Raw genomic sequence first — 26230 nt, 5'->3', positions numbered from 1 at the left:
TTCCTTTTAACATGGTGCCCTGGTAGGTCTCTGCGTGCTGGTCCATGGGCCACCCCCATGCATTTGTCTTTACCTCTTCTTAGCCTGACTCATTAATATAAACTGACGGGATTTATGGGCTGGGGCTTTCTTTTGCTACTTGTCCTGAGAATAAGACAGTTAAAGTCTCTGGATGCTCTTATAACACAAGAGAGGGGAATAGGAAACAGCTTTTCCTTGCGCTGGCATTTGAGATGCCAGACTCTGAAGCTGTAATTGCAGCTCTACGGGCCATATTCGTTTATAGTCAATGGTATGGCTTAAAAATCCCTCTAATCCTGACTCATATCTGTGTCTTGGTGCTTCAGTGCTGAAAGATCGGAACATTCATAAAAACGATGCTCGTGAATAACAGTGGTGGGTTTGCAAGCCCAACCTTTGTGCTTCAGAGGGGATGAGGTCCTCGGCTTTCGGAGATGCCATTTAAAGACGTTCGAAGGTTGAACAAGAAACCATTGCTTTGACGGATGGAGTGCAAAGTGTTATTGGTGAGGAGTCTTCCAAGGATGCTTGCTTTTGGCTGCCACACTGCATAGGCGAGAAGAAGCTGGGAAAAAACAGTAGAAAGAAGCAAACCTAACACGGAGAAACTAGGTACCATGGTTAGAGCTGCTGCTGGTTCCTTATTTCCTTCTTGTCTGTTCTAAAAATAAAAGGAAAACAAAGGAAAAAAAGGGGGAAAAAAAGGAGAAACAAAGAGAAAAAAAGGGGAAAAGCGGGGAATGAAAAAAGGGGAAAAAAGGGAGGGGGAAAAGGGAAAAAAAAGAATAAAAAGGAAAAAAGAGGAAAAAAAAAAAAAGTCCTTCAAAAAGGAGCAGTAAATGTGCACCACTAATCGACCAAAGCCCTGCCAAGCAAATCTTTTGTCAGATCGTCTGCCCGAAATCAAAACCCCGGACTCAGCAGGCCCCGTTACCGGCGGTTCTGCCTACGAAGCAGGAAAGCGTAAAGCCCCCGGTTCCCGCTGCTTTGTTAAAAAACCCTCGCGACACCAGCCCCATCTCCCCCCCTCCGGCTGCTATATAGCGGGGTGTCCAACATTTCTGTCCATCGCGGTTTTGGTTTGGCTCTCGCTTTTGGTCTTGGATAGCAGCCAGCAGAAAATGTCTCAATACTCGGGAAAAGTAAGTAACGACCCAACCGCTTCCCTTTCAGCCTGGGGCCGGAGAGCCTGAGCATCCTCCGGGTTGAAGGAGTAGGTTGGGATAATATCCCAGAGGATGCGACGTGACTGATGATACTGGGAGTAAATTTGGTAGCAGGGACGGGGAGGGCGCGGCAGAAGGAGCTGCGTTTCGGGAGCGGAGTTTCCTGTTTAAACATTCCTGCTGGAAATATGTGCGAGCAAGCACGAGGCGGCGAGAAGTGTCATAAATGCGGGATGCGCTGCGGTCCCAGAAAAACAAATACGGTTCTTAGGAAAAAATGCCGGTGATGCCGTGCTCCTCTTGCTGCAAAGCAGCTATAGAAACCCCAAACCATCCTAAAATGATGCATCTGCAAGTGGTTCCCATCTGCTTGAAATGGGGGTCCGGCCATGCCCCTGCTCCTCACCGCGGGCCTGATCTCCTCCCTCCCCCCAGATCATTTTCTATGAAGGCAAATGCTTCACGGGCAGAAAGCTGGAGGTCTGCGGCAGCTGCAGCAGCTTCCAGGACCGAGGTTTCCTCAACCGGGTCAACTCCATCTGCGTCCAGAGCGGGGCTTGGGTCTGCTTCGATCACCCCGACTTCCGAGGGCAGCAGTACGTCCTGGAGCACGGCGAGTACCCCGATTTCTATCGCTGGAACGGCCGCAGCGACCACCTGGGCTCCTGCCGGCCTGTCGGGATGGTGAGTGGATGCCGCTGGCGCTTCGCTCTCCCGGCTGGAGCACCGGTGGGACGGAGCTGCTGTTGGGCTTTATTTTTATGAGCCCCATGAATAAGTGTAATAAAAATCTGTGCCTTTTAGAAATAATACATCCCGTTGAGAAGGAAATAGTACCCCAGCGAAGGTCTGTCACCCCTTGGGGTGGTCTGCAGAGGCCACAAAGCCAAGTCGTGCTCTCCCGTGCTTCCTGGCCAGGAAAAGACGCAGCGTGAAGCGCGGCAGCTTTAACGGGATGGGATTTTCCCATGTTTTTTCAGATAAGGTGGCAGTGTCCTGCCAGCGTCAAGTGCTTTTCTTTTTTAATGTGAGTTGCTATGAAATACTCGCAGGGGAATTAAGAAGGAGGGTCGTTGCCCAAGGCAAGTTGGAGCCACAGCAGCCTGGTCTCCCCACATGCCCAGAGCAGGAGCAGGCAGCCCCAGGACTTTCCGAACCGGACCCATGGGGCAGCTGGGTTGCTCCTAGCAAATTTTAGTTGAATTCGCCACTGTTGCAAAAAAACCCCCAGTAATCCTAAACTAAAATAATGTGTTTTTTCCCATAGTAGATAGCCCTCCCCTTATGAAGCTTTTAAAAGCGCTGCCCGGAGGAAGGTTTAATCGGGAAGATTAAAAAGTAGCAAAGAAAAATGAATCTGGGTTAGGTCTTTCCATTTGACTCTCCTATCACTCACGATCCCCAGGGCAATGATGAACCCACTTGGAGCCGGTGGGGTTTCTCGCTGGCCCAGAAGCTGCTTTTCAGTACAGCAACAGGTTTGTTTCAGGTCTGTAACGTCCTTCCCGAAGCACCTCCGCGGTCCATACATGGAGGGATGCTCTGCCTCGGGCCCTGGAGCCCAGCTGGCACAAGGACATGCTCCTCCCTCCCTGGCCCATGATTTTCCCTGTGAGATGCCAGCGAGTGCTTCGAGGCATTTCTGCAGCGCAGATTCCCGGAGGAATGTTTGCTCAGGCACGGTATCTGCTTGGCTGCCGCCGGCGGCCGCCTGCTGTGAGGTTTGGCATCGCAGCCCGGCCTTCTTGTGCATTGACATTGTTTATTTGAAAAATGCATTTAGGTATTCTTTGAATTTAGCTTAAAAATACCCTTTCAGCTCGCTCTGTCCCACATACCTATGCCACAGGCTGCAGAAATCTCTCCAGAGGAATTTATGTCGTGCCACCCTCAAGGGCTCAATGCAGCAACGATGATGCTGGGAAAGTTTCCTTTTCTTTTCCCTTTTTTTAATTTTCCTTAAAGGAACTCCCATCAGGAACAGCTGCTATGCGTGGAACTGGAGGCAATATAAATGAGTTTAGGGGAATAGTCTAACATCTTTGTACACTGTGGATATATATCTTTTTTTTGCTGTGTGAGTGCATGGAGAGCCGGGGCTGTAGCTGATGCTGTATTTGGGAGGGAGGGTTTGTGGGCTGGCGGGGGGGATCTGCAGATGGGCGAGGGGCTACGTGTGCCTGAGCGCGACGTGTCCCACGAGCGATGTGTTTGCACGTGGATGGCAGCTGTAGGAAGGTGCAGCCGGGTGCAGAGACGAGGGTTTTCTGGCTGCTTTTCTGCTTGGCGCCGTGTGCTGGGAGGTGGCATGAGTTTGTGCGTGCTCTGTGAGCGCTGGCACTGGTGGTGTTGGCCTGCTTTTCACATTCCCCTTCCAAAGCACCCTTCTGTCTTCCTCTGTCTTATAAAAGCCAGGGAAATAATTTGCTGCTTTTTTTTTTTTTTTTTTTTTGGTTGACTTGAATCCTTTTGTCCCCAGCACGGCGAGCATTACAGGATCAAAATATTTGAGGGGAGCCATTTTAGTGGTCCCAGCCTGGAGCTGACAGAAGATTGCTCCTTCCTGCAGGGACAAGGCTGGGACAAGACCTGCATCAACGCCCTCAAAGTGTACGGCGACGGCGCGTAAGTAACCGCCCGCGTCCTGGCACGCGGCCGCTGCGGTGCTCCCTGCCCCACGCCCTTTGCACCCACCGCCGCAGCGGAGCGAGGTGGCTGCAGGGACCCCCCCGTCGTGGAAAAGCCTGTTGATGCTGGGGGGACTTGGAGAAAGCCTAAAAATGTGAGTTTAAGGGTGAATTTTGGTGCCTGCCCATTAAGAGCTGCTTCAAAGGAGCATGATTTTTGGAGGGTGGCAGCTAAGCACAAGCTACAAGAGCTCTGAGATACCTTTTTAAGGCGTATGAAACAAGAGCCTAAACCCAGCTTTTTCTCTCTTTCTCTCTTTCTCTCTTTCTCTCTTTCTCTCTTTCTCTCTTTCTCTCTTTCTCTCTTTCTCTCTTTCTCTCTTTCTCTCTTTCTCTCTTTCTCTCTTTCTCTCTTTCTCTCTTTCTTACATTTCTGTGCACGTTTCCAAACACTTCTTTAAAATCTGCACAGAGGCTTTTGGGGAGGGCAGATGGATGGCTCCGGGTGATGCAGGTCAGGGCTTTTGCTTTGCAAGTGACTTCACCAAGGCTTACTGCAACACCAGAAACCTTCTCCTTGGACAGCAAAAATAAGGCAGCGGCGTCTCACCTTAAAATTAAATCCTGCCTCTGAAAGACGGGCAACAGCCACCCCGATGAGGGGTTTTGGTCACACTTGGTGCCTCATGAACCCGCTTTGCAGATGCGTTACCGATGCTCAGCCCCATCCTCCCGCCCCTGCAGATGCTCCTGAAAGCCTCGGCAGGACGGCAGCTTTGCCTTTTTCTTGCTGTTGGGTGGCAATTTGCATTTTCTTGATGGTGTCGGTCCTTTTTATGCTTTTTTTTTCTCTTGGTGTGAGACGGGTTGTTATCTGGCCGTCTCCCCTTTCCTCTGTCCGACAATTGCATTTTCACTGCGAGTGTGCTGGGAGCGGAGGAATGCCATAAAACCCTCCCAGAGCCGGGCAGAGGGGGCTGGAGCAGGGCACGGGGCAGAGGGAAGCCCCTGCAGAGGAGGGAGCACAGAAACGCTCTTCTCCGCCTGTCCTGGACTGGATATTGCACATCTCACCTGCACCCAGCCCGGGATGTTGGACCCTTTCTGTCCAACAGCAAGATTTTTCCCAGAATAGGAAATTGCCATCCAAGTTCGTGACATCCCGACAGCGAGTGTCCTGCAGGACCCTTTCTGATTCAACCGAGAGCTCTCCTCTTCCAAAAAAACCAGGCTTCGGATCAGGCGGTGGCGGTTCATTAAAACTAAGGAGCTACCGGCTCCCGATGGGAAGAAATGGCTGGAGCCCACCGGGGACTCCGTTAGTGCTGAGCATTTGAAGCAAAAGGCATTTGAGTACCAACACTGTAAAGCCAAGAGAGAGCCTGTGAGTACTCCGGCAAGAGCTTTAGGGCCAAATATTTACCACACATAAATAGCAGAGCCTGGAGCTTGAGAAATTGGGAAGCTGCCCGGAAACTTTCAAGCACTTAAATTTCTCAGATTGATTTTTCCCCCTCCCCTGCAAAACATATAAGGGGCACAAAGCTTGCTTTCCCTCGCATGGGAGCCTAGACTGTTTATGTTAACATTACATGATTTCTCAAAGGCTTATGAGTAGCGATAAAAAAAATAGAAAAAAATTAAATACTGAGAGGAGCACGGCGAGGAAACTCGCTGAGTTTTGTGGCATTACATTCAGACCCCGGGCAGATGGTTGTCGCAAGCGCGTGGAAGGGTCTGTAAAGGCCATTAAAAGGCAGGATGGTGCAGAGGGACTTGCTGGCCCCGGGCCGCAGGAGGAGGGAGGGAAGGAGGAGATACCGCAGGAGAGAGGTGAGACCAGGGAGGAGAAAGGGACCCTGTGGCACCGCTTTTCTCCGTTAGATGGACCATGTAAGCCCAGGGGACCCCAGAGGTGCTGCAGGTGTAGCTGGTGCTGGGCTCAGCCTGGCAAAGCCCTCCCAGGACCCATCCTTGACCATGTGGGGAGTGGAGGAGATGGGGTCACCGGAGACGAGGGGAGTTTCAGCCACAGGCTGTCTCCAGCACATCCCCAGCCTGAAAGCGGCTCTGTGTTACCCTGTGCGTGCCGGAAGCAGGCGTAAAGCCGGGTCCTCCTGGGCTCCCTCCCCACCGAAGTCTCACTCTGCGATTTTCCCCCTTAATTCCCGCAACGTGACATCCGTTGGATACAGAAATATTTGCTTCCCCTTCAAAACCCGTGGATGGTGCCATGTGCTGTTAAAAAGCTGCTGCCTGCACTTGTGGGGGTGGCCGTGCCTGCGGGAAGTGATGACGGATCAGCTGGAAACGCAGGAATGGGGAGAAACGTCTGCCTTTGGCATGGCGTGCGGGGAGGCCGAGGGTGTCCGGCACCTTCCCCGCTGCCCTTTTGGGGCCGGCGACTGCTACCCCACACAGCCAGAAAGGCTGATGATATAAAGCTATGCTGGAAATGAGCTTGCTGTTTCGGAGCGGCTTCGAGATGTTACCGCCTCCTCGGAAGCTGTTGTGGTTTGCGTGGCGAGTGGCTTTGCCCGTCCCACGGGCAGAGCCAGCTCCGGTATCACATATGGGATCATCTGGTTTTAGACAAAGACATGCGCTTCTCGTCCTCCTTTGTGCCTCAGCCACTCCACAGAGGATCGCTTAGAAACAACAACTTTAAAAAGCTGAATTTGCTTTACAGACCGGGAGAGAATACCCCAAAAAGGGCTTTTCTAAGCTACAGTGACGTAACTTGAAGGAACCAGACCAACTATTTATTCTGCTGAAGCATTTATGAGCATTTGGTAGATGTTCTGCAGTCAGGCTGTGAAATATCAACCAGAACAGGTACCCAAATGTTGCCGCTCAATAAACGTTACCTATTTCTCGGCAGAGGTGGTAGCTGCTCATGGCACTGCTCGAGTCCTACATGGAGAATGAGGTCCTCAAGCCCTACTGAAAGCATCCCGCTTGGTTCAGGCTGAAGCTGCAGCACTCCCCTGCTAGTTTTTTCAGCACAAGCAGCCAGCGTTGGCTTACAGGGCTTGCACTGGTTCCGTGAGAGTTTTATTCCCGTGTCCTCTGGGTTTATGTGCTAATGAAACACAGCATCGAGATGTTTGAGGGCTGCGTGCTCTGCGTCTGGATCAGCTCTCCCATGCTGGGCTTGAGGACAGGATCATCTTTTTTTTTTTTTTTTTTTTTTTTCCTGGGCTCCTGACTGACTTGATTTCCTCTCTTGCTGATGGTCTCAGAGAACGTAAATTTTAGGCAATAAAGGAACAGCTAAGTAAGCCATACAAGTCTTCACTCATCACCTTGCACTGCCAATACACTTCACTCCCATCTTTCTGTTATTCCTCTTTTTTGCAGCCTTTCCCTAAGCAGAAGGCCAAGCCGGTGGGTTCTTATCACCACACCAGGTCACGCAGTCTGCTTCCATCTACCTCAAGGCCTGTCCCGTTCCCTCCATGCGACTGTGCAGACACATCAGCTGTGTGTCTGGAGAGAAACACAGAGGTCTTGGGAAAGACAGCGACTATGAGGGGCTGCTCTACCCCCTGCATTATTCCCCAGCGTCCAGCAGTTGTTGAAAGATGCTCTAGATCAGAGCCGAGTTGGAAGAACCACCATGTCCTGGTGGGCCAGCAACACCCTGTGAACACCCCTGTCCTACCACCATGCAGTATTTTCAGTAACGTTAGGTATTCTCAGCAGGAGGGAGTGACTGGAAGGTGCAGAAGATAGGATCGCAAGCTTTTTTCAGGAGTGCTTCAGGAAGGGATGGTGAGCTGATGGAAAAAGAGGCCCATGATCGTCCAAAAATACGGAGAGGTGCATGTAAGCTGAAGAGATGGGGTAGAAAAGGAAGCAAGCCATGCGTGCCTTATGAACAAGGCTGGGGTGTATGTAGAGGAGGAGGACAATTTTATAAATTGTTCTTAATTAAGCTGAAGAGCTGAGCACGATCTCCGACAGTGCACATCAGGATACGCGATGGGGGGGACATGGCTTCAGGGCGACCTGCCATCGCACTCACATGAGCAGCAGGCAGCCTTCTCCACACACTGCAAAGTGAGCTTCAAAGGAAAAGTCTGAGGACAACTTTGTAATTCTGGTTCGGATATAAGCTGGCTGCAAAAACGCCAAAGAATGAACTCGTTTGTTTGCAGGAAACGCTCGGGATCCACATGTTTTGGCTGAGCACGTTGCAGCGACGCTGCAGAAAAGGGTTGTGCAAGCGCGGGCAGCGGGGTGGAGAGGGGCACCAGGCAGGCGTGTGCTCGACGTGCCAGTCGTATCGGTGCACAGGCAGATGGGAGAAGGAACCCACCACGGTCCCACCTCATGTCCTCTCAGAAACACAAAATAAATCGAAATATGGCGAGGAATCTGTAAGGTGGCTTGACTAAATACCCTAGCCTTTTGCTTTTTTTTTTAATAATGCCCGTGGGTGGCTGGTTTTATAAACAACTTTTTTCCTAGGACTCCAGCTTTTTGCTCTGGGTCAGACTGAGCTGGGTTCACCAGCTGTTGCCTGACCCTGGAGGCCCAGCAGTCTTTCACCCATCCAGTACTTAAAGGAGTTGCTCTCTGGAAATCCCACATACAGTAGGTCCCAACCCAGATGTCACGGCTGAATTCCTGGCAAGAGACAGACCACAGAAACCAAATGATTTGGAAGATCGCATTTGTGCTCTGTTGTCATTGCTGAGCGAATAGATGGGAGAAGCAGCAGAGTTCCTTATAAAATCCTTCAAAAAGTTGGGAAGAAAAGAACGAGGCAGAGATGAGCAGTTCAGCAATGATGGGGTGAAAACCTGACTGTAAAACTATTAGCGTAATGGCAAAACTTGGTTAAAAAGCATGGGAGATTTAAATAGAGGAAAGAGGTGATACTTGTGGCCACATTAAGTGCATAGCACAGTGTGTACTAAAGTGATGAAGGGAGAGAAGAGCAGCAAAATTTGTCCCTCTTGACCATCAGAATTGCTCCTGACTTGAAGACCTTCAAATGGAGAAAGACATGCTAAAGAAACGCAGCCAAGCTAGGTGAAGAAGTCAGGCATGCCAAAGTCACCAGGGTTGTTGAGTCTTGTAGCTATTTGACTGTATTCCAAGGGAAAGTTGTAGTTAACTCTGGACGTAGAGATAAAGTGAAGACAACCGAGCCAAGTCCTGCTCTCTGTTGGAAAGCATCAAAGAGAGGCCATTGAGAATTACTAGCAAAGAGAGAAATTATTAAATATGGTTCCCATCATAGATAATGAGTCAGTTCAAAGAGGTAAAACATATTTCAAGCATTGCACATTTCTCCTTAGAGTCCAAAATGGGTTTATCCAGGGGCTGAGGGGACTCATGTCCTTCTTTAGCACTATCAAATGCTATTAAATTGTTTCTGTTGCACATGGTGAAGCTCAGAGATCCACTCCTACAGCGATGTGAAATGGGGAGCCCCTGGTCCCAGGCTTCATTGCTGGTGTAACCCAAAACAACTTCTTCTAAAGGCAAGGTCCAATCTGGCTCTGGATAATTCCTAGGCTATGCTGGAAACGGCAGGAAGCACCAGCAGTTAACTCCACTGGGGACATTTCTGTGTGCAGGATGGGACCGGGACTGCAGAGGGACCATCAGGCCCCGGTAGTTTGCAGTACTGCAGTGCCTAAATGCAGCCGCTCAATGTGGGCATGAGGCCACCTCGCATGACCACATTGTTGGGACCCAAGTAACCCTCCCTTTCTGCTTAGGTGGGTGCTGTATGAGGAGCCCAACTACCGAGGCCGTATGTACGTGGTGGAGCGGGGCGAGTTCAGCAGCTTCAATGCATGGCAGGCACGCAGCGCGAGCGTCCAGTCTATCAGAAGAGTCATCAACTATTTCTAGCTGAGCTTTCATCCTGCCAGCAATGGCCTGCTGAGACTGGGCATCACCCTCCTTCCTGCTCACTGACCCGTGGAATAAATTGTTAAACACCAGCTTTTGGCTCTAAGTACTTTTTTTCCATCACTTGCATGAGTTCAAGAAGGAATGGACTTGCAACCTTTCTAGCCTGATTTACGTGCTATGAATTTGCTTTTTTATTCTGCAGTGATTTATAAGGAGGACATGGGGGTGATGGGCCAGAACTGGTGGTGACAAGCAGATCTGGGAACATGCTCCCTGGTGCAGTTGTGGTCAGACACGTGTTCACTCTGCCCCGTCCAGGGCCACCACATGATGGACCCAGCTGACTCCTGATGCCTGGAGGCGGTCACGTTGCTGCACACGTACGTTGTGGGCGCAGGCGCACAGCCCTCAGCGGGTCTGCTCGTGCCACGTGAGAACACACGCGAGGATCATGTCAGGATCTGACCGACTCACGGGGTCTGTCTGAGCCTGACATGCTGGTCCTAATGCGAAGGTGATAGAAATCATTCATCTTGAGTTACTTTGACCTTAGATCAGCACACATTAAAAAATATATTAAAAAAAAATTCCCTGAAGGCACAAAACCTGAGCAATCTTCTCTTTGCTCCCTGATTCATAAGCCCTTCAGCTGACAATGACATTTTGAGGGGGCGGCAGCAAAGAAAAACAGCCACAGCACTGTCACTTTCTGCACAACCCTCTTCCCATGCTTCTGCCCCTCCGGTGCTCCCAGTCCATCCCAGTTGTTTTGGTGCCCCTGAACCCCATTTGATGCTTGGCAGCCGGGATGGGAACAGCTCTGCCCATTCAGCTATGGACCATCCACTACAGCCTGGGCGCTTCCCCTTGCATTCAGCGCCCAAAAGTCAGGTTGGCTAAAAGCTACGAGTGTTTCTGGCTATTTCAGAAAGGGGTAATTTTATTCTTTTCACTCCATTATTCTATTAGCTGTTAAGGCTTGGCTTTCTGATGGATCCTGACAGGCACGGGCATGGTGCCGGCAGAGCTGCAAAGCTCTGTGCTAATCCAGTGGGAAGGCTGCTGATCTAACCACGGTCCCCAGCCCTTCGAAGGGACGTGAGCGAGGCTGACAGGTCCCCAGCACACTGCAGCACGAGGCGCGCGTGCCTTCAGGGCTGCTCTGCTTTGTGGGCCTCAGTGGGATCCTGCACTTCGCAGAGCGATCGGGAGGAGCAGAGGTCCATGCTCTGTGCCGGGGCAGGGGGCTGGTTGGTCCCGTACTGCATCCCGGTCTGACGCTGGATCCGGCTGCCATTTGATCAATTCATACTCATCCACCTTGTAGTTCATCTTTAAACTTAGAGCTTCTTGTCCCCTGTGGCTCTCTACCAGTAACAGGACTGGGACAATTGGTAACAACTGGGCCTGTGCCTGTGTGAGAAGGACACGGGCTGTTCCCGTGATGAAGTGGTACCGTTGGTAGAGTTGCGTCAATTGAGATTTGCCCCAGATGCACATATGCCATATATGTGCTATGGGGGGTATGGAAATACAAAAAAATTCTACTTTGTGAGTTTAACACTAGTTTTGGTGATGTTTGCCCTAGCAGTGATACAAGCAATTATGTCCTCTTGTAGACAGCCTACGGTCTGGATGTCACCCTCTACCCAGATCATTGCAGGTGTACTGTAGTTACACCAGAACAGCTCTGGCCTGCAATGGCCGTGGCCTGGGTGGCCTGTGGTGACATGTGGTCCATTGGAGCCGTAAAAATATTTAAGCATCTTTAATGGATTGCAAGGTATTTCTGTGTCAGAGAAGAAGGCAGGGAAATGATTCATTCATTGAGTGGGATGCACAAATGTACAACTCATGCATCAACTTTTACGTATTTCATTTTCTTTTAATTAAAGGCAGCTTATGAAAGATTTTAGGAGTCCTTCCAGGATTAGCATTGCTTTTGCTTCATGAAGGCTCTAATCAGCTCCTGAGCTCAATGCACTCTATTAAAAGTTAATATTCAGTCATATGCATTGCTCTCTGTTGTGACCTGGTCATTAATCTGTTAAAAAAACCCAAATGTGGTCCCAAAGAAAGACAGGCATTGAATCGTGACTAGCTTTAAAGGAGGCTTTTCATTCATTTGAAGCACGCTCAATGTCACGGTGCAGCATGAAGGATAAAGAAACAAAGGCTTTAAAATATACACTAACTGGGATCCCAGATGCTCTAAGTAGTCGGAGGACAAAAGAAAAGAAAATAAAGAACAACCATCCACCCGCATTCCCCTGAGAACAACAGTGTAAGCCCAGAAATCCACACACCTGGGTTTCTCGACACCTGGTGCAAACAGCCAGGAGAGGTGACTGTCCCACTAACATTGGGGTCAGACCCGCGATATCGCGGATATTCTGCTGTATGGCTCTCAGTGGTTCAACCTCCCTCCGTGCAGACCAGCCCTTAGAGGGACCCGCCGACATCCCTCCTCGTCCTTAATGGGATACGTGGGACGGCGCACGTACACACAGATGTACAGGCTGACTCCGACATACAGCTACTGTGTGCAAGCCCACTTCATCTATACGCTTCAAACTCATTGTTTGTTTATATGTGCTAGTAGATTAATATTTGTTATTTCAATTGTGGAACTACTTAGGAGCCCTAGTCCTGGACTGAACCCTGCTGCATGCTAGGAGTTAAAAGGACAAAAAAGGCAGTCTGGTTAATCCGTGCTGTTGTGTGGAACCCTGTTTGTAACCAGCTAGCGTTTAGCCACCTATAGCATATTTTATGCATGTCTGTAATATGCTTACAGACCAAATACTCATCATTTATTAACATCTGATATCCCATTTACGAGCACTCTCTCAGTGCAAACAGCTAGCCTCACGTGAACACTATTTTAAAAAATCCTCTGTATGCATAAGTCTAATATCGCTAAAAACTGGCAGCGGGGAATTGAATTCCATCTATTTTTTCTTGATTTGAAACCTAAGTAGGGTGGCCATGGGCCTAATCCAAACACTGATGCTGCAGGAACATGCATTGCGTTGGCAGCGGGGGGATGTGGCTCTCCTTCTCTTCCTTTTCCCTCCCCCTCCTTGCTAAATCTGCACTTGTTTAAAGGACAGAACGTACAGATCCCATATGTTTGCTAGTGGTTAAGGGTTTTTTTTAAAGATTATTGACATTACTCTAGTATGAAATGGTGTGATTTGTGAGTTTATAGCATATAAAATATAAATGACAAAAGTGCCAGCTTGATGTGAAGTGGATGTGAGATTGTGCAGCAGAGATTTGCGCTGTACGTCATTAAACTGTGTGGCTGAATGAGTTCTGCTACGTGCACCGAGGAGGCAAGCAATGGATTAAGTAAATTGGAAACTATTGTACAAAATGCTAGAGATAAAACAGAGCTTCAAAAATGAACAAAAGGAACAAGTTATTAATTACAAGAGAGAGAACTAAATGAAAACAGCTCCATCTGGAAAACCAGGAAAGCCCTAATAATCAGCATTACTGGGCTTGGCCAGGCTGCTGCAGTGTAATATTCAGAATAACTTTGAATTACATCTGGCCCCAAAGCAAATAGCTCCTGCCAGAATGCCTGCATACACGAATGTCCTTTCTCTGTAGCTGGATAATGTGGGAATTTGATGGAATATCTGTTTCAAATGAATCCTTGAAGATATCTGAGCAACTGCAGTACTTTTGCATCGCTATATTATGCAGTACATGTATATATAGTGAAGGTAAGGAGGAAACTGCCTGCTGATCCACTGTTGGCATGTTTGATGTTATCATAGCTCAAATGAATCTCTACCAACCGCTTACGCAGTCGAAAGGGCTGCACAGCCACCTCCCTTCCCTGGGGAATTCAAGAGGCGTTATCCTGCTCTTGAGGCCACCCAGCACTCACACCTTCCTGTGCTTTCTTCTCCTCTCCTCCAGAGACACCTATCTGGACCTGCTAAAAATTATTTCACTCCTTGGTGTCTGCTAGAGCTGTTTTATTAGTTCTTTAAGTAGAAAGTCCTGCTCAACAGTGACCTCTTTGACTGATTGCAGAAAGGAAACGAACAGCTTCAAAGGACATCTCCGACCTCTGGCACCAGGAGCAGAGCCATGGTCACTGTTAAAGCCTAAGCAATGACACACTAAAAACATAGAGAGAACACATCTTAGTACTCTGCGAGCATGGACAGATATCCCATGCTTTGTCTGATTTGGTTTGAGCTTTCTTCTCCCTGTTGTATTGAAGCCAAGGGAAAATGAACTTGGGTGAAAACAGGTTTGGTTTTGAAATTTTTACTATCCATGGGCTCAAACTCTGGTCCAGGAGTAAATCTGATATAGCTAACAAGTCCTTGAATCAGATGATATCTGCCCGATGCATCTTCAGCATTGCAAATGGTGATTTGTTTTGGGTTTTAATTTTAAATCATCTGGTTTATTGGAGAGGTTAAATTCAGTTAAATCAACCTCCAGTGGTTGGAACTCATGAAGCTTGGTGTCCTCTTGTTCCAAGAGTAACCATTCAATCAGCAGAGGAGGTGCAATAACATCTCACACAATTTGAGCTGTTCCCATATTTACTGGTGGCTATGAAGGAAACCAAACATGCATGGAAGAAAGTAGAAAAGGACAGAAGTAAAATGTGTATTAATTTTCCATGGAGCAACAGAAACACCGGAGAAAGAGCAAACGGGTGCACCACGTTTTCCATGGACAGCTGACCATCTTCATGTGGTTCAGCATAAGTCAGTCTGTAATCAAGTCAAGCTGTCCCGGTTTAAGCATGTTAACATATGGAGGAATCTACTAGTATATTCAGTCAAATTGTGCGTGAAGCAAACATGAAATCATATTGAAACTGTTAACGTAAATTCCTTCTTTAAATATGATGGTCTGTAGTGGATTGTGGTAAATCCGCACTTTGTGTAGGCATTCACACCTGCACTCACACAGTCCAAAATGCACTGAATGCTCCCTCTCAGCCAGAATGGTTTCATGTGCTCCTGCTAGGATATTCCAACATCTGGGATGCTGAAGGATCAGTCCCTGCTATCCCATGGAAAAAATGCATTTTTAAAAATTTTGTTTAGCTCATTGCAGCAGTTCTCATATGCCACCACTCGGTTTGTTTAGCCCGATATAAACTAAGATAGCTGTATTCTCATGTGAGCGGTTCTTGGTGGTCACCAGCATTGCTCATCATCTGTGATGGGGTAAGAGAGCAGTGCAACTCCTTCCCTGTAAGACACCACACCAGGCAAGACAACCCATTCACGGTCAGCACAGGTTTATTCATGTTTTGGGAGAGGTGCTTTTAAGCATGACGTTGCATGATCATGGTGGTGAGAAGGTGGGTGAATGATCCTGACTCATAGATGGGCAAGACTCTGTGGTTTCAGCTGACTTTCCCCTTGCATTTTTTGTGCTGTTGGAAACCAACAGCTTAGAGAGAGCAATAGCAAAAAAATGCCCGTGGAATGGACCTCTTCCTTGCATACTTTACTGAAGGTGGCCACCACCAAAACAAGTCTCTGACCTGTACATGAACCAGTGCTATGTGCTATATAAGCCATAAGGTACTAGCACATAACTGAGCCCCTTCCGACACGGTAACGCGCCTAATACTATAAGCTTAATTTAGTTCTGCAGGGTAGGCTGTTGATGAATCCTGCTCTTAAATCAAGCTAAAGTTGTCAAGAAGAGGAAGCACAGTGTGGGCCAGTCCACACGCAGAGCTGACCTGCTAAACTATGTGAGCGCAACAGCTGCTCCAGTACTGTAAGTGGGAATCAAAACTGCTGAGATTTGCAGAGCTTTATGTGGTTGTCATTGGTTTTCTTGGCTGGTAATGCAAGAAGAAAATAATAACATTTGAGTCATCTGAACCTACAATAATAATAATAATAATAACAGGATTCCAAAGGTTTTATTTTGTGTGTATCCTGCTATTATTGACTTGCCCTTTGAAATTGTTATTCTGAAAATAATAGAGCTTCTTTTTTCACTGGGGGTTGGGGCCAGATCCATTTGTCATCTACCTTTTAAAAAGAGTGAGAGGAAAAAAAAGCGGGCAGAAGCCATTTTGACTTCTGGAATTTATCATTTCAGTTCAGGTCTAACTTCAGAGCTGACCATCTGCATTTCAAAGGTTTCAGACTTCTCTTCTTACAATTTATTAATAAATTATATTTAACAGTCAGCTCCCGTGACAATTAAGGATCACACATCCCATCAGAAATAGGGACTTCCATGATACTGGAAAAACTTCTGATTACACTGAACGATTCTTCTTTTCAGCTGCATTCAGACAATACAGGTTTGGAGACACAAAAAAACCAAATTCTGGTAGGAATCCAAAACCTCTGTAACAACCCCCCAGGCCTGGGATTTGTCTAACAGTTTGCTATTAAAGAGTTCTTTGGCTGGAAAGAAGTACCAGACAGAATTTCCCTTGTTCCAGTTCTTGGGGTATTTTTTTTTCTTTTTCTTTTAAATTGGCATTTGACTCTTTAGCACAAACTTGCTGTCAAGATGATGGGAGCTCCAGGGGACGGGATAGGTTACCAAGTTCTCAAAGCTTGCACTGATTTATTGCAGAAGGTGTTCCTTTCCCAGCACCTCCCTAGCGGGACAGAATGACAATAGTAAGAATAATAGTAATAACAACAATAATAAAAACACCCAAATCAGTGATTTTTCCATTTGGGTCCAAATTGCCCCTTGAAAGAAGCAGCAGAGCACTTTAGCTTGTATGGAAAAGATCCAAAACTGTGTCAGGAGATGTCAGTCTCAGTCCTTTGCTGTTCTTGACCTCTGCTGGGTGCAGCAATGACAGGGAAGCTCTGATTTCCCAGTTGCAAAGCGTGATTACCCAGCGTCGAAGGCAGTCAGTGCCAATTAGCATGAATTAGGGCAGGCCCAGAGCTGTGCGTTGGCTACTGCAGCCTGTCCCAGAGGGACACCGGCTGGCTTAGGAGCCTGGTGCAGAACTGGCTCATCAAGCAAGCCAGGTAGTTCAATCAAGTTTGTTTAGCCCCACTGCACTGATTTACTGCAGCCAAGTAGCTGGCCCACAGCACGCATATGTTCCTATATGGTTAAAAGTAATTCTTCACATTTCCGTTCCTGTTCAAGAGCTCCAAGACTGCATATTTCAGTAGCACGTCTGCAAAGTAGCTATTGTTTTTATCATTTGAGTGGTTTAGTTGTGAAATTCATGCTTGAGGAAGAGGGGAGAAAAGTCTCAAAGCAGCCGACCGAGGTAAATAGCATCTCCTCTGTCCTGATTCTTTCCTCCTGCCACTTCCATGCCATCGTAACTCCCTGGGAATTCATCTCCATGCCTTAAACATCAGACATTCACTAACATGCTTGCAGAGCACTGATTAGATGAAAACGGTACATCAAATTTAAGGCTGGAAGTGCATCGAGGCCATTGGTTTGATCAGCTTCTCCTTTCCTTCACCGACACAGAAATCAGGAGAACAAGCACCTTTCTCATTAGCAAATGGTAATGAAGACCATAGCCAATTTAGAGAGGAGAGAGGAAAAGTATATTTCCTAAGGTTAATACCCTTAGCTAATGTAATTGATTTGGCTTTATCGAAGTCCGTTGTAGGTAAAACTGGGCTCTGAATCTTTTGCTTCCTCATTGCATGGCTAGGCCTAAGGGGGATCTGAAGGGTTAACAGCACAACTGCTAGTCCCCTTTGTATTTATCTGTGTGACCATAAGTAATGCATATTTTGAGCAATTGCATCCAAAATGAACAGATCTGTGAGAGGAGATGGATCACTTACAGAGCAGAACAGGAAGAGCCTGCAGCTGTCTTCCAAAAGCATGGGGTGCTTATTTTCTAGGTCCTAGTGCCGTTCCCAGCATATCCTGAAGCTCGAACACTTAATCAGCATGATTATCATCACACAAATGCTGCCAGAGAGTTTGATGTGCACATTTACTTTTTTACTAAATGAATAACCTTTCCAAAACCCCGTGATGTTTGAACCTCTGTCATAATTCTTCTGAGTGTTGGATGGCTTTCCTGCCTGCTTGGGGTTTGGAGCTTGTGTAAAGAGGTGTAATAAGAAAAGTTATTCACAGGAGAGCGTAAGATAAAGCAGGCAGCTCAGCCTGATTTAGCTAAGGCCTCATCCTCCTGGGGCTGCATCCTGGCCATGGTGTGAGCAGATGCAGCAGCTCCTATTGCTATTTCAGGAGGAACTGTATCTGCTTAGAATAGGGGAGGGATTTTATTCCGGGCGAGCAGATGTTTTGTCAAAGTGGTGGAAGCTGCAGGGAATTGTGCTGGGTCTGTATATTTTCATTGTCCTTGGATCTCAGTGGGTGCATCGCTGCTGCCTTGCGACAGCTTTCCTTGTTGGCATGCTCAAGGCCAAATTCTCTGGGATCCCGCCCTGCCTTGGCCCCAGAAGGTCCCTGCTGTCGTGACAACAGCCCAGGCTGAGATTTATGGGGGTATCTCAGAAACACCCTCCCTCTCATCAGTCTCAAAGCACCTCTTTGGGTGCAGTGAACAACTAACAACCAGTGAGTGACCTGGGTAAGCCTCCTGGTCTCGGTTTCATAGCACAGGCTCTCTTTGCCCCTCTTTGGAAGTGGGATGGGGAGGACCAGCTGCCCTACACCTCCAGAAGCAGTGCTGAGTCCCAGGTCACTCCGGTGCTTTACGCTCACGCGTTCCTAGAGCTCCACCTCTGCTGTAAGGGCTCCACAAGGCATGTATAAGTGCCTGTGCCTTTTTTCGTTGCCTCAGCTTTCAATTTCTGCTTGAATGCCACCAGGATATAGCACCGAGCCTTCTAAGGAGCCCAGAGTCCCCTCCCTCCCTTTACAGCCTTGGTTCTTGGCTTCTCCTCTGAATCACAAAACGTCCCTTTCCCTGCAGCCAACTCACTGCTCTTTCTCCTGTTTCTTCTCCATTTCTCTCCCTCTTTCTCCTAAATAGTTGGCAGGAGGCCCTTTCTTTCATAACTTCCAGTCATTTTTGCCAGGTGACCCTGTGAGTAATCTCCCCCAACAAATAAGCAAAGGCCTGGTTAAAAGACCACTTCTGGCAGAAAGGATATTCTTCTTTTGAACCCCTTCATTATTCCCTCCAGTGGGTCTCTCAGGCAAACAACACGAAATCCGGATCACCCGCGTACCCAGACCAGACACAGCTCTGTGGCACACGCACACGGTTCTTATTTCCCACCCCAGTGAACGGCTCTGGGAAGAAGTTAACCTCTTCAGGCCAGGAAAAAGGCAGCAGAAGACTTAATAGCTTCAGTGATTCACACACGATATTCCATAAAGTGGCACGGCAATTGCCTTTATTCCCCAGAGCTGCGCACACCAATTTTTTTTTTTTTTTTTGGTCAAGTTTCACCCAACAGGCATTTTAAATGTCACAGTTTATATCCTAGATGAATTTCACTTGCGAGTGTTGTTGCTAAGACAGACCATATTGTAGCATCAATTTTTAATCAGGCTGTTCCCTCAAACTCAACAGGGAGTTCTGCCTCAGATCTGCGGCAGTATAAATTAAGAAGTTGTGCTGTTAGTATTTTTTATTACTCACTTTATGCCTCTCCATGAAAAAGAAGGAAGGTAAAAGAAGCAAGAGTGAGTTTAACAGAAAAATTAACTAAATATTGCACCCTTTCTGATGAAATCTGTCTACTTTACATCCATGAAAGTGCAGCATCAGCCCCCCTTGGAATTCAGTTTGTTTTTCCTCCCAGCGCTTAGATGCTCGAGTTTGGTTCTCCTGACATTCGCCCAGCGAGGAGCTGGATGCCTGACCCCGAAGTCTGGTGTGTGGACCATGTGTGGGCTGGGGAATCAGCAGACTGCTCCTCTGCCATTCTCTTTCTGACTGTGTCGTGCTGGTATCCGTTCCGTTTTCCAGGACAAAGAACACTCCCCGAATCTCCCGGCCCCACCTAACCCTTTGCTCTGGACGTCGTTCAAGTCCGCACAGAGTGTATCAGTGCATTGTTTTCGTGGGCAGCTGGAAAACCTCAGGAATGAATGGAAACAGACGGTTACAGACCAGCTAAATTGCACTCTCTCCTCTTGACAGAAAAGGACTCCAGTCGGGGTGCCTTCCTAAAACAAGAATGGGACGAACACTACTGCAAACTCGGTGAGGGAGGGAAAAAGGAGAACAGAGATGAGGAAAGATTTATTCACCAAACAAGCCGTGGAGTACGCTCGGGAAGTGAAAGCAGACTGACATCCCATTACCTTATCTGTCCTGCTGGTATCAGTGCATGGCATCAGGCTTCCTCACACTACTCCACAGCTGCCAGTTTGTGCCTCCCCAACAGAACATCAGTCACCTTCAAGACTTTCACACTTTCATTGCAACACCAATTTCAGTAGGATTTTGCTTGCCAGTGGCGCTGTGGGCTTGATGAGGCTGCTGCCGCACGTTCCAGCTCTATTCAGCCCAACAGCAACAAGTAAGAGAGACAGACCATGCCCACTGGTGAGCCCAAACTCATGCAAATCATGGATCACATTATTTCTGGTGGCTAGAGGTGGAGGTTGTTGAAGCACAGTTTCCCTGAGCAAACCTACGCTACATGAGGTAAAAGTAAAATCCAGCCCTAAGGGTGAGAGTATTTGAGAAAGCAGAGCCACATTTCTTGTGAGGTCCAAGAAACATGCACCTTATAAATAGCATAAAGAAGTGCCAAAAAAAGAAAAAAATAGATGCGTCATGAATATTTTCTCTATGAATCCAACTTGGGATGCTGCATTGGAGCAGCTCAAACTTCAGAGGTGCTAGTAATCCTCATGGGAGGCTGAATGCTTACCCTGGTGTCCTCTTTACCAAGTATGACTGAGGTATTTGGTAGAGAGAAACGATGAACAGCACTGGCTCTAAACAAGCTCTGGCAGAGACACAGAGAGAGCAGAAGTTTGACATCCCTTGGGATGGTACTATTTACTCCCACCAACAGCAACACTTGTCTAAGCTCTTCCCTGCCCTTCTCAGACCTCCTGGAACAGCTTTGCAATTCCTGCAGTACCTGTGCAAGGAGCAGTCTGGCCCTGAAAGCCTGGTACAAAGCTCAGTCAAGACTGTAGAAGATTATTCTGTTTCGGTCAGTGGGGTTTTTAGCAGTTGTTCGTATAACTCTCTTAGCAGCTATGAGCTGTAAGAGATCATGAACGTTTCCCCCTTACCTAAAGTAGCATAGCGATTTGGCTCTGCTAACAGCGAGGCAGACAAACAACTGAGAAATCTTCCAGAGGCCAGATGTGAATGCAATTGTTAAAATACTGCCTAGGTCACTGGTTGCAACTTCAGCATTTTTAGAAATTTGGTTTTGTACCAATGTCAAAGGCACTGGGGTTCTCTGCTTGCATCAGTACAAATCTGGATTAATGCAGTTAAAGCCAGCAGAGCTGTATCCATGCAAAATCAGTTAAAATGGGCTCAGAATCAGACTCAGAAAGTTACCCTTGTGTCACTTAGTAAGACATATTTCTTTTGGCTTCCATTTAGATTTGGTCCTTAAGGAGCCTGTCATAAGAGATATATGGTCTGGGCAAGAGGCCAACTTACCGTCTGGAAGAAACAGCAGGGCTCCCATCGAAGTAGAGAACAGGGTAAAATGAGCTTTTGACTATTATTTTGTAATTTTGTAAATATTTGTAATTTTGAATTATGCAGTAAAGTTCCCACTACACAGTGACATGATGGAAGGGCCTTGCCATCTATAGACTATGTGAGGGGGAGGCTGTTTACAGTAATCTTTGAAACAGCTGCCGTGAGATCTTACACTTCCTGGCATGTAGCATCTTAAAAATTTCTAGGAAATTGCATCTGCTTCTTAGCCAGAGAGATAAGACGCCTTCACAGCAGTGTTTTTTAAGCTATTGGTTCGTCACAGAAAAAAGTTAATGCAATGTCCCCCCACCTCTGCTCCGAGTTCATGGCTAAACTCCCGTTGCCACCAGGGACCAATATCGGGGTTAGGTACTAAGACCCCATTTGTATCAACCAGCAATATTACCTAACCACCTAACCATCACCTAACCATTACCTAACCATCACCTAACCATTCGTTAGGTCATTGAATACCACTTGATTTTCCAGATCCCAGGCTTTCAGACTCCTGACATTGATTAGGAGTAGGCCATCCACCTAGGTAAAGCAGCAGTGGACAGCAGAGATGTACACGGGTTTTGCACACAGGTATGCTTGTTACAGCAGCATAGGAAACATAGAAAACCAAATATTTTCAAAAAGAACTGGTTTGGAAACACTACTTCAGAACTGATTAAAAACCAAAAGAACTTTGTAGATGTTTACAGGAAATCCTAGGGTATGTGACAGTTTCCAACCATCTTTTGTCTTGTAGGGAAAATTTGCTAAATGTTTATACCCAAGCTAGACTTCTGAGCACTCCAGGCCATTTTAAACTGCAAAGGATCCATACTTATCTGAGGAAAGGCATATGTGTTGCCTGTAAAAGAGGGCAGTTGCAGAGGGGTCAGAAGGAACGGCAATGCTGACTTAAGTCATGAAGCTTGGGTCTGAAGTCTGAAAGAATAACTTCAGATGGTGTGCAGAACTGCACATACAGGCACTCTGCCCAGAGCCTGAAGGCTTTTGGATGACCCTGGGAGAATGCATGAAATTTCAGAGCAGGGAGATGGGGAGGGTCTATACGCCTTCCAAAGCAGTTTTTGGTGTTTCCTAATACACTTGCCAATACTACAGTTGTCGGTGTACTTCTACGTGTGCTTCTCCAGTTCTGTTCCCAGTGGTGCCTCACACACTGGTGTTCTATGGGTTAGGGTTTTGTGAAGCCTGGTTCTGCACTCCAGCTACGAACTGCCACTGTGGTAGGCATCACAGTGAGCAGTGAAGGCCCACACCATCCCTCCTGCGCTGCCTACATGGGAAGAGAGCCTCAGCTCGCAGGCTGGAAGGGAACCATGGTGTACTCCAACAGGTCTTCTAATCTGGGTGGCAAGAGGACTGCTCTAAAGAGCATGTAGTCCCACATGTAGACACTACTATGACAAGAAGACTGCAGCTGGTCTGCAGATCAAACCAACTCTTGCTTTCAAAGAGGCCCCAAGCAATATCACACACAGCCTAGACGTAATGCATGGTCACAGCCTTCCCCTGCACTGTGACTGGGGTGCGAAGCCCCACATGGATCTAGAGCTACACGGTGGTCTACGATAAATTTTGAGGGCTGGCAAGGTCTCACTGGTATGAATTGTTAGGGAATTTCTTTGTTAAATGCTTGGCCGCAACAGCATGCTGTGGCAATGAGTTCCACAGGCTGATTACACGTTGCCTAAAAGGTATTTCCTTTCAGAATTGAGAATTATCTGGCTTCCATTGACTTGTACTCATACTTGTGGCATCGGGCATGGAAATCAAGACATTTTATCCTACAAAGCTATGCTGTGGCATTTTAACACAAAGCTCTGTGCCTGTCTTTTAGCTGAAGTATGGCTCTGCCAGGAAAAGCTGAATGTTGCTGTTACTGGACTTACCAAAGGATGGAGGGAAGGAGAGGGCAGCTTCTTCCCTCCCTTTGAGCGTTTGCACTTGCTGGGTCTGTGGAGCAGGGCCTGGTCACGTACTATTCAAGAAACTGTGCTGGCTTCTGCTTCCCATCCTCACTTCAGAGTAAGGCTACATCTGCTCGAGCTTTGATAATTAAATCCATGTAAAATGAATCTGCCTTCACTGATGCCAACATGCAAGTGAAGCTATTTAGACGTTGATAAAGTTTTGAATTAAATCAAACCAGTAGAAGCTACATTTAAATCTATTTAAGGTTAAATTTTATTTACATTGTACCAGTGTAACTGGATCGATTTTTAAATCAAATTTACCCTACCAAGGCAATTTTCTTAGCACAGACTAGGTTTGCTCAGTGAGGAACCTTGCCTCTGAAGACACCATGTAACATGCTTTTGAGGCTAACAGTTCTCATTGACTATAATGATGTGGTTGATTAAAAAAAAAAAACAAGGCTGGATGTCAGTGCAAGATACGCCACTATCGATCTTCAGGGCCCCTGACAGTAGTTTTAAGAGACTTAGTTGGCTTTTGCAGTTTTCTGAGGCGAAGAAAGAGGAGGCAATACCTAATTATCAGCAATTCTGACAGTGACTGGGGTTGACAGCCTGAAGCAGAGCAATCAGATGAAAGTGAAAAGACACTGGCAGCCAGAAAGGTCCTTCTGTAGGAATGCGGAGGGGTTAGGATGATGGAGGGGTTAATTCTCTAAGAAAGATAATTTGCATTGCCGCACACTTTATTCTTTTGTTTTTGGTGAGTGGAGCTCTCGGTGCTGACTTCTTTGGGCGTTATTGGCTCTGCTTCTTTGACAGAACAAAAGAGCCTTTGTTGTCCATCAAAGACCACTGCAATTCCATCCAGATACCCAAGGCCCCAGAAGGGGGAGGTGAAGGTGGAGGAGCTGCCTGTGTTCCTTCCCCCACAAACAGCATCAATAAAATTATTGAAATTATTTGCATAATTATTGAAATCTTATCAAGGGAAACATTCTTCAGCATTTACATCAGTGCAGCTACTGATGTAAATGCTGACTTAAATGAGGCTTACAGCAGGGCTGGGAGCCTCTGCTGTATGTCTGAAGGTCTGTCAGGTGAGTCTAAACACAAATAATTCGGGAAGAAGTTGCTCATAGAGGCTTTTGCACCTAACCATTACTGTCTTGGGGGGGGGGGGGATTTAAGGAGTCTCCCTGCACTGTGTTGTCTCTGGGTCAGAGATGTGAGAATGGGTTGAACCTCTGGTGGAATGAAGGTGTGTTTTAAAGACAAAGGTCCCAATTCATCCTACTTAATGGAAGAGAATTAGGAACCTGCTGATGTTGGACCCCTGGCATAGTCTATGGTGAAGGACAGAGGCACCTGTCTCCCCTTCCAAAAGACAATGTAGCTGATCTAAACTCCACAGCCTTCATTTACTCCTGGTGACTGCCAAGAGTTTAAACTTGGCTCCAAACTTAGCAATAGCCACTAGATCCCACAAATCATGTACTAAGAATCTAGCCATAAATATCTAGATGCCTTCTCAAGGTTTTTAGGATGTTATAGGAGCAGCTCATGCATCTGTGTATGTACATATCTATTTATGTGGATCCCCCCCAGAAAATTGTTAATCTATGTGAAAATTTATGTGGATCCCCCCCAGAAAATTGCTAACAGAAAATTGTTGGAGAATGACAAGTGAAATGTATACCAGCAATCCTGAGTTTTGTACTTGTGCATCCTCAGGTGTCTGGATGAAGGAATTCATTGCAGGATGTGGGCCCTGAGGAGCAAAATCAAACAGCAGATAACTTTCTTTTGCTTTACTCATGGCACTATGATTAAAAAAAAAAAGAACACAAATGTAATAAAGAAAAATTATCTAAAATTCAGGCAGATAAAACCAACAGAAAAAGAATATTAAAAAGAGCTCAAGAAAATGAATAAATATTCATGAAAAATTCAAAAGCTCAGATGCTTTCATCAGTCACCACAGGAGGGAAATATTAATTTGAAATAATAATAAAAACCCTTGAAAAGGCTTTAAAAAAGGGGGGAAGGAACAGCACACCCTCTGCTTCCACGGGCTCCCGCAACCGATGCACGGCTGAGCTGTGGCCTAGGGCTTCCCCTCTAACTCAGCCTCCCCTGGAGATTTAAACTGCGTGTGTTTAAAACGCACATACCTGCCTCAAACCTAACAAAATACCCCTTCCGTCTGAATTTTCCCTTGCGTTCACATCACAGCAGCGTAGGAAAATAAAAAGGAGTGCTAATCTATCCTACAGTTTCCCGAACAAGGACTCCGGGCAGGGGTTTGTGAGTGGATTTGACAGATGTACGAGCAGATGGTGAGGGACACTCCCTGAGAGCAGCCGATTCCCAGGCCTCCATGTCCAAAAAAATATCTTTCCACGGATAATGTGATTTTCAGAGGGCAGAAATCCAGTGCTCACGTCTCGCACCAAAAGTTCTCGGTCATTTCTTGAACGCAAAGGGGCTGTGCAGAAACGCTTGTCTTCAGAAAAGAGCTGGCTGGTGACGATATGCCACGGGGCTCGACCTGACCCTTGCAAAACCCGAATTTGCAGCCCGACGTCTCCGTCTTGCAAGCTTCTCCATGGTTGCATGGCTACAACCAGCAGCCGAATCGGGATCACCTCGTGTTTGCGTTGGATGTGACATATTAGGCCTATTTCGCCTGTGCCAGAATGCGCTGTGCAAAATAACATATCCCGTGAAGTATCCATTTAACGCATGCATTTCTGTACAGCCCACGCACAGAAATATATCATGCTGGAGCAGGGCTGATACCTTGTAAATGTCTGCGAGCGCCTGGTGAACCCCTATACTGAACATGACGGTGTGAAGTGGAGCCGATGGGCTCATTTCAAGGCTGGTGATTTGACACAAAAAGGTGCTTTTCTGATCAAATGGGGCGGGAGCCAGGAGAAGTGGGTTTCGTGATTTAGCCTACCACTCCTAGCACATTTTTGGCAGTGA

The 26230-nt window shown here is 47.1% G+C and overlaps 1 protein-coding gene across 1 annotated transcript; it reads left to right on the top strand.

Moving 5' to 3' along the window:
• The first annotated feature begins 1142 nt into the window (after positions 1-1142).
• CRYGN (crystallin gamma N) lies at positions 1143-9720 on the top strand. Its single transcript, XM_075495502.1, has 4 exons — positions 1143-1163; positions 1623-1871; positions 3667-3812; positions 9550-9720. Exons 1-4 carry the CDS (start codon positions 1143-1145, stop codon positions 9683-9685), a joined length of 552 nt encoding a protein of 183 aa, XP_075351617.1. The 3' UTR covers positions 9686-9720.
• The last annotated feature ends 16510 nt before the right edge of the window (positions 9721-26230 follow it).

This window comes from Mycteria americana, chromosome 2, assembly GCF_035582795.1.
Source record: "Mycteria americana isolate JAX WOST 10 ecotype Jacksonville Zoo and Gardens chromosome 2, USCA_MyAme_1.0, whole genome shotgun sequence".
Lineage (NCBI taxonomy): Eukaryota > Metazoa > Chordata > Aves > Ciconiiformes > Ciconiidae > Mycteria > Mycteria americana.
The sequence above is the reverse complement of the archived record's forward strand: the minus strand, read 5'-3'. Positions and strand labels throughout refer to the sequence as shown.

What these genes read in the sequence shown, in the direction of transcription:
- CRYGN (XM_075495502.1), top strand. Translation starts at nt 1,143, where the DNA reads ATGTCTCAATACTCGGGAAAA. An exon ending in CCTGCCGGCCTGTCGGGATG is followed by an intron (nt 1,872 to 3,666) that starts GTGAGTGGATGC and finishes TTTTGTCCCCAG; the next exon opens with CACGGCGAGCATTACAGGAT. An exon ending in AAAGTGTACGGCGACGGCGC is followed by an intron (nt 3,813 to 9,549) that starts GTAAGTAACCGC and finishes CTTTCTGCTTAG; the next exon opens with GTGGGTGCTGTATGAGGAGC.